Source organism: Gekko japonicus, unplaced genomic scaffold, assembly GCF_001447785.1.
Source record: "Gekko japonicus isolate JY-2015 unplaced genomic scaffold, Gekko_japonicus_V1.1 scaffold4766, whole genome shotgun sequence".
Classification (NCBI taxonomy): domain Eukaryota; kingdom Metazoa; phylum Chordata; class Lepidosauria; order Squamata; family Gekkonidae; genus Gekko; species Gekko japonicus.
Genome location: NW_015165399.1, coordinates 51,732 through 60,198, shown reverse-complemented (window position 1 = coordinate 60,198; position 8,467 = coordinate 51,732). Strand labels below are relative to the sequence as shown.

General features: G+C 50.7%; 1 protein-coding gene across 1 annotated transcript in view; it reads left to right on the top strand.

Moving 5' to 3' along the window:
- Positions 1 to 1,337: 1,337 nt before the first annotated feature.
- Positions 1,338 to 8,467, top strand: part of LOC107109949 (leucine-rich repeats and immunoglobulin-like domains protein 1) — a 19,064-nt gene continuing 11,934 nt past the window's right edge. Inside the window, exons 1-2 of the mRNA XM_015410660.1 lie at positions 1,338 to 1,518; positions 1,682 to 1,843. Of these exons, the coding sequence (XP_015266146.1) occupies positions 1,338 to 1,518; positions 1,682 to 1,843 (343 nt within the window). The remainder of the gene's footprint in view (positions 1,519 to 1,681; positions 1,844 to 8,467) is intronic.

The window sequence follows — 8,467 nt, the reverse complement described above, 5'->3', positions numbered from 1 at the left end:
GATGCGGCGGCGCAAGGAAGCGCCGCCGATCCCACAGCCCAGCTTGAGGCGCTCCAGTGGATGCAACCACCTAGATAGGTAGTTCTTTTTTACGGCGCGGTATCTGCATTTGGGACGGATCAGGGACGGAGACAGCACGCTCCCCAAATGTTGAGGTGGGATCGCGCCCGTTTGCCCCGCCCCCATTCTGTCCCGCTCCCGGCCCAAATGGGCTCGTATGAACAGGGCCTCCATTGTTATAGCCGCTCCGCACTGGTTTAAAACCCCAAGAGAGGAGATCCTCCAACTACCTTAGATACATTGAGTCTTCTCATCATTGATCCTTTTATAAACTGAGCCAAACATTTATAACACTTTTTTTTAAAGCTTAGATTAACTGTCTAGTAACAGTACCCCCAAAACATCCCAAAACCAAAGTCTCAAAGGCACAATTCAGAGTCCTTCAGCCTTTACTTCTCCTTTCCCCTTCTCTTCCGCAGCTTATAAGAACTTTTTGGGGCTGCCTCCCCTTGCTCAGACAGAGAGTCCTCTCCGGAAGAACCAGTGTCTGGCTCGCCACTGGACTTAGTGTCCTCATCTTTTTCCTCGTCCTCTGGCCTTCCCAGCTGAACCCTTAGGAATTCTTGAGCTTTCAGAACAGAGTCAATCTTTTATTCTTTATCTTCAATCTTGAAAGTTACGCCTTCTGAAAATAGCCATTTATATCCAATTGAGTTTGTCTGAAGAAAAAGCACAAGTTCTTTATACTTCTTTCTATGTTTTCTTACTTCAAATGGAATATCCTTTAGCGTTCTGCGCGTGTCCTGGTCAGCGTCACTAAATCTATTCAGTCTCACAGCATGGAGAACTGTTGGAACAGAGAGGCACCTCAAGAGTTCGCCGACATTCCTCCGTCTAAGAGGCAATCTCTTTGAAGTTCCATGGCCACGGTCCCTTCCCCGGGCCCCTGGGGGGGGTTGCGAGCCTGCACACCTCCTTCTTCAGCTGGAGCGCAGCTTCACCCCCGAGAGGTCCAGGAGGTGTGTCTGCTAGGGCGCCGCCATAAACCGGAAGTCTGCTATGTACCAGTTTTCAAAAAAAATTATTTGAAATGTATCTGTTTATTAAATTTATAATCACTGAATATGACTGGGCAGCACAGTCAGCAGTTTTTTCGAGTAAGAGTTTGCATTTGGCTCAAAAAGTAGTAATTCCTGCCTTGTTGTCATGGTGTTTCTCATTTTTACGTTCACAGGGGCAAGTGTTCTGGGAATGGAATGACAGGCTCCAGAGTGGAATGACAGCGCCTGGGGGTAGCAGGAGTGTTCAGGGACTGGAATGAGAGACCACAGAGTGGAATGACACCCCTCGGGGGCCACTCCCGCCCGCCTGCCGGCCGCTTCCATCAGGCAGAAGAGGCCGAGAAAGGTGGTGGCAGCGGCGGTGGGAAGAGGAGGAAAGTGGTGCACGGAGAAGGGGCCCCTCCGAGCTGGTGCAGCAAGGAAAGCTTGAGGCAGAGCAGTGGTGGGCAAAGCAGAGGTGAGCCAGACAGTCCGCCTCCGGAGCGCCCAAAAACCCCTTCGGAAGCTCGTCCGGAGACACGGGGGGAGGGGGAGGCCTGGCGTGTTCAACAGAGAGGGGGGATGGGGTGGCGGAAACCTGGGCATTCTCAACCGGCGGCGGGCCCACTGCCTCTCTGCAGATGCGCTGGCAGCTTGGGAGAAGGATCCCCCGGCCCGGGAAGGCCTCCTGCGCAGCCCCATCCCCAAACCGGAGAGGACCGGGCACCATTCGAAACCCCACGGCGCTCCCGGCGCACCCCTGCCCAAGTCCGCGGGCGGGCAAGATGCCGGGGCCGCTTATCGTCCTGCTGCTGCATGTCGCTGACACTGGTCAGCCCGGGAGACTCCAGCAGGCTTCTGCCGCTGTCCCCGACGCCCTCCTCAGCCTGAGCCACCGGCTTTCTCCAGATCCAGCAGGTGGCTGACCGAGAAGTTCTTCTTGGCCTGCAGGCCTGCGACTCCGGGGAGGCAGGGAGAGCCCTGCCCCAGGTCACCCAAGCCCGCGCTGCAGCTCGGGGGAGGCTCGGAAGCCAATTCCCGGGCAAACCCTCTTCCCCCACCGCGCTTGGGGCCCCGGTTTTTATTTGAAATTTATCTGTTTATTAAATTTATAATCACTGAATATGACTGGGCAGCACAGTCAGCAGTTTTTTCGAGTAAGAGTTTGCATTTGGCTCAAAAAGTAGTAATTCCTGCCTTGTTGTCATGGTGTTTCTCATTTTTAAGTTCACAGGGGTAAGTGTTCTGGGAATGGAATGACAGGCTCCAGAGTGGAATGACAGCGCCTGGGGGTAGCAGGAGTGTTCAGGGACTGGAATGAGAGACCACAGAGTGGAATGACACCCCTCGGGGGTAGCAGGAGTGTTCTGGAACTGGAATGACAGGCCCCAGAGTGGAATGACAGCCCCTGGGGGTAGCAGGAGTGTTCTGGGAGTGGAATGACAGGCCCAATGGTGGAATGACATCCCCTTGGAGTAAGAGGAGTGTCCTGGAACTGGAATGCCAGGCCTATCATTACAGTCCCAGGATACATCTCCTACCCCCTTGGCTGTCATTCCACTCTGGAGCCAGTTATTCCAGTACTAGAATACTCCTGCTAACCTCAGGGGCTACCATTCCACTGTGGGGCCTCTCATTCCAGTCCCAGAACACTCCAGTAACCCCCAGGGGCCATCTAGTGATGAACCATAGATTGTGATTAGATAACTGAAAAAAAGACAAAGCTCCCCTAATGCTAACTTGAAAGCAGAGGCGCCACAGTTCTAAACGACATGGGATAACAGCGGCACCAAGCTGATTCTAAAATGCATATGTAGATTCGGCCTAAGAGCATCACTGGGTCTGAGAATCATTGTACTTTGGTGGTCATATACAACATTTGACCCCCTTGACTTTTCCAGGCTAGGAGCATTAAGGAATACTATATGAATTTCCTGTATTGAATTGCCTGCTGACTGAACACATGAAACTACCTTGAAGCGGTCTATCAAGGACAGTGTGGTCTGATCTCACAGGCAGCGGCTCTCCGGGGTCTCTGGTCAAGGTTTTTCATTTCACCTGTTACTTGCTTCTTTTAACTGGAGGTTGACCCTGGGATCTTCTGCATGGAAAGATGCTCCACTACTGAGCCACAGCCCCTCCAACTGGAAAAGCAGTGAGAAGTGGCAATTGCTAGACTTGGACAGGGGAAACCTGGGTTCAGTGTGGAAAATAGACTGTGATCAGACGGGCAAGTTGCTCCAATGTCGTGGCGGCTCCCTACCGGATTTGAAGTGCACAATCAGACAGCAACATCTGTCTCCCGTCCCTCAGTCATCACCCCCCCACACACACACATCCTCACCCCCAACTTTCCCAACACCGGATAAAGTCCGGTGTTTATGATTGAACATGTCTCACTGAAGATTTCTGGTCATCTGATCTCCCCCTTGCATGTTCAAGCCACTTGGTGAGGTCTGATGCTTCTAGTCCCCAGCCATCCTCTTTTTTTTTTGCAGTTAGCAACGTGTGCATAATTGCATACCTAGTGGATAAGCAATTATGTGCATGTGCACATTAGAGTCTTTTGTAAAAAAGAAGAAGAAGACGAAGCTGCCTGCCTGCCCTCTCCTTGGTGACTGCCCAGTGGCAGTCTGAATGGTGGGGTGAGGCAGGAATAGGCATGTCTGGTTGCACCTCTCCAGAACAAATAACTCCAGAGAAATTAGAGGCCCGACCAGACCGTGCCAAAGCCTGTCGTCTGATTGCAGCCATTATCATAAAACAGTCAATGTTTTTGGACATGAAAGATACTTGGATTGGACATGGCTGGATCTCCCCCCACAGCTTGCAATCCAATTCAGGCGGGGGGGGGCTCAGAGCAGAGAAGGGATGATGGGACTTTGCCCATTTCACTAGTGATGCCCTACAAATGCATCCTCGAGTGATTCTATGTCATTGTCAAGCAGCTGCTGACACAAGAAAGATGATGTGGGCGCAGCGTTCTTACTGCTGATAAAGAAGCGGGAGACTTTAAGGAGGGGGGTTTGCTTTGCCTTCCTCTGTCGAGGCGCTGAGCAGAAATCGCTGATGTGTTGATTTTTTTTTTTGCGGCTAATTATATAAAAGCAATTTCACAGCGGCAGCTCTGAACGACTTAAAAATGGATGCTAGATTTGTAAAAAAAATCCCGGGTGGTAAAACGAGTGCGTAGCAGCTGTATTCGTAATCCCCATTAGCCTGGCTTGCTCCTGTCAGTGATCCTCAAAAATGCTTTTTAATTCCCCCCCCCCTTCACATCTCTTGTAAGCTTGTAATAATATTTATTACATATGCTCCTTCTGTGCTGTTTAGCTGTACAGTAAAGAAATACACCTCTTAAGTATCGATTTTTTTTTTTTAAAAAAAAATGTGCGGCTGAATCGAGCAGTTTCCTGCTGGGAAGGCCAAACAGAATCACTCTCTCACCTTATATCTTAGAGCCAATGACCAACCAGGCATTTCTTAAATACAGCTCTGTGAAAATAAACATGACCCCTCCTAACGGGGATCCCAAACAGCTGGAGACTAGGCGGAGTAACACTTGATCCTTAACTCTGGTGGTGAAGTTTCGTGATTTTCCCTGTGTCTCTGAGGATGTTTTGCATTGTGGCAAACTGGCTTGGTTCAGGAAGGCTCAGGGATTGTTCTGACTTGTCTTCCTCTGTGTCAATAGTCAGCGGGGTGCCTTTCTGTCTTCAGCACGTTTCCCTCCAACTCACAGTTGCTCTCTGATATGTCAGGGATTGGGGTAGGCACCGATGGTCGATTCACACACAAGGCTCTTAAAGAAACTCCATGTGTGTAGAACTTGCTTGGTCCGGTGGTGACTGCTTTCTCCTGAGAGGGTGAGTCACTAAGCAGGTGAGTCACTCTTGAAGGCTGAAGCTAGAGGCAAATTCTGTGTGGTGTTGGTGGTGCCGGCTCTCAAGCCAAGGTAAAGGGCCATGAGGGCTGGAAAGAGGGAAAGAGGAACTCTCTGAGGGAAAGAAGAACTCTCCTCCCTTCTGGCAGCTGATAAAAGTGTGTTCTATGTCCTTAGGCCTGAAGGCTGAAGGGTTCTGTTTACACCCCCCCCCCGAGTATTCTCTTTGGGAACATCTAATTAAAAATAATAATAATGGAGTACCACTTAAATCCTCCCTAGGGTCTTTATCACCATATAAAATTGACTAACTGGTACTGAATTTGAAACTGTAAATGCTGAGGCTCCCTACCTGTGGCCAAATGTTAAAAGAAAGCAATCATCATCATCATCATCATCATCATCATCATCATCATCATCATCATCATCATCATCATCATCATCATCATCATCTTTCAACTTCTATCCCGCTCACCCCCTAGGGGCTCTGAGCGGCTTACAATTCCAATTTAGCCAATCTAATCTAGGGCCACATATGAAGGGGGGAGGGTTGAGAAGCCTACCAGGCACCCTTATCCTGTGGTAGCATGGCCCCCAGGCTGTCTTATTTTCCCTCAAAGCACAGATTATTGGGGGGGGGGGAGAAAGCTGTAGGCTGAGCAGCCAGCGGACCACGAAGTTCCACAGATTTCACGGCCCACTGTCCCGGAGGGTTTTGCGAGCCAGAGGCAACAAGTATGCCAGCAGGGAGGAGGGTGGCAGCTATTTCCTAACCTGGAGTGAAGAAGACAGGGCGCCACACGGGGGGGGCAGGAGGGAGCGGTTTCGGGGCCCTGTCAGGAGATCCAGGGAGCACCCTCCCTGCAAACTGCGATGCAGATTCTAAAAACTGCAACACGGGATTGTCCATAGCAGGAGACAAGAGCACAAGTCCAGTAGCACCTTAAAGAATAACCAAATATGTGGCAAAAGGAAACTGATCCTACAGAAAGGGTATGCCCTACCCAGTCATCTTCCTGTGGCCGATGCTGAACCACCCATAACCATGTTCCAGCACCAAGGAACACCCATCAGCTCATGAATTCATATTAACAACATCAGAATTTTTTTGCTGGATCAGACCAGCGGTCCATCTAGTCCAGCCTCCTGTCTCACACGGTGGCCAGCCAGTCCCTCTGGAGGGCCAACAACAGGGCAGAGAGGCCGAGGCCTTCCCCTGATAAGAGCACCAGAAGAGCCCTGCTGGGTCAGAGCAGGGAGGGTCCACCTAGTCCAGCATATCCTGCCTCACACAGTGGCCAGCCAGTTCCTCTGGATTGGCCAACAACAGGGCATGGAGGCCGAGGTCTTCCCCTGATGTTGCCTCCTGGCTCTGGGATTCAGAGGTTTAGGGCCTCTGAACGTGGAGGTTCCCCCCAGTCACCTTGGCTAGTTGCCACGAATAGACCTCTCCTCCGTGAACCTATCTCATCCCCTTTTCAAGCTGTTTATTCCTGTGGCCATCACTACGTCCTCTGGCAGCGAATTCCACATTTTAATTACTCTCCGAGTATTTCCTTTTGTCTCTTGAGATAGGCAGTCTCAGTTAAATGTTTCTGTTTCATTTACCATTTATAAGGTACAGAACTGAGTGACGGTGGTTAATTTTGATGAATTCTCATTTTTGGCCCTGGTCACACAGAGATTTTGCTGCGCAAAGGGCACGAATGTCGGGCGGATTTTCGGGGCGCGATCACACTGCAACATCTGGGAAGCGTAGCGCACTCATGGCCAACCCGTGGCGTCCCGCCGAAGATGTGGAGTTAGAAAGTACCAAGGAAAGTGCACTAGTATCCGGCAAACGCAGGGCAGGGGTGGGCATCTGATCGCGGCAGCGCTAGTATCCCGTGGCATCCGGCACCTGTTCAGGTCCCGTCGCAAACTGGATGTTTTTCGTAAGCGCATGCACACAAACACAAAACTGAAAGCAGTGCTGCTCTGCGGAACTGCACATGCGCACAAATGCGAAACGCTTGTGTGATCGCGCCGCGCCACTTCTTTGCCACGCTGCAGCATCACCATGTGATTGCCAGCTAACAGCCGAAGCACGGAGACTCGGGGGACCGTGTTAAACGAGCTACCGTGCTTTATTTTGTTCCAGGGCGAACAGCCACACCTCCCCGCCCCCGGGTGTTATCTGGCCCGTGTGACCGGGGCCTTTAAATGCTTTTCATTCATCTTCTCATACAGCGACTGCCCTTTTTGGCTAATATAAAGTACTGTGCTGGCAGGTGATGCCAGGGTGGACTTTAGGGGCTGTGCCCATGAGAAAGTCCTCACTGAGCAGGGAATGGTCACCGATGGTGTTACCAGAGCAGATGAGGGAAGAGGGCTGACAAAAGAGTCCACAACCTATGGCTTTCCCCAAAAAATTCCCATTGGGCAAGGCCACTTCCTGCCTGTCTAGGAATTCGGCAGCTTTCTTTCCCCAGCGCCATCTGGTGCCATGACTGCCTCTGCACATCCGCCATGGTCTCCCGCACTCGTATTTCAGGAATAAGGATGGAGATGGGTTGGGGGAGACTTGTCCCCCACTAGCTGGTCTTTTACACGATGAGAAATTCTGCCTTCCCCTGGGGTGTAGGGACACTTGTATATCGTAAACTCTCCAGATGGCGGATGGATTTAATGACCTAATGCCCCCAACAAAATAACATCAGGCTTTATGTCACGCTTCTTATCTGACTGGTGTTTATTGCTATAAAAATAAAACACCACAATATGCAAAACATTTACACTCGTCCATCCCACCCAGGCAGGAATTGTGTGCCTTAATAATGTCCCTGATGGGAAATCCTCCTCTTCAGTCCAGCAGCAGTGGGCTCCATCGCTTTTGTGGTTTTGGCAAAGTGGATTTGTGTGAGTCCTTTTAATTTGTATTCGTTGAAAGTCTATTGGAAGCTGGGTTTCACATCCCCAAGCGGATGAGGGTCCTTGGGGCAGATCCAGTCGTTCAGCCGTGTTGGTCTGAAGCCGTACAACAAATTTGGAGTCCGATGGCACCCTTAAGACCAACAAAGGTTTATTCAAGGTATGAGCTTTTCTGTGCACGCAGACTTTATCAAACACTGGATCAAGTATTCGATAAAGCTCATACCTTGAATAAACCTTTGTTGGTCTTAAAGGTGCCATTGGGCTCTAAATTGGTCCTTGGGACAGTTAGCCTCAAAATTTATCCCAGACGTGTTGACTCAGCCGGTCTTATGAAGACAGATGGAGGAGTTAATCGAAGGAGGCCTTCATGAGGCCCCCGGGTGCAGTTCCGGGCCCCAGAACTGCCATAATCTTGTGTGAAATGCATCCGATCGTGCATCTTTGTTCAGAGTAGACTGGTTAACGGGGCAGATCGATAGACCGTGGGTGAATGAATGTATCAATGGAACACTTGGAAGGTGGCAGGGGAGAAAGAGCAGAGGGACCCCTCTAGGAATATCTCAGCATCTTATGTCAGGATCCTGCTAGAAGAAGAAGAGAAGGAGGAGGAGGAGGAGGAGGAGGAGGAGGA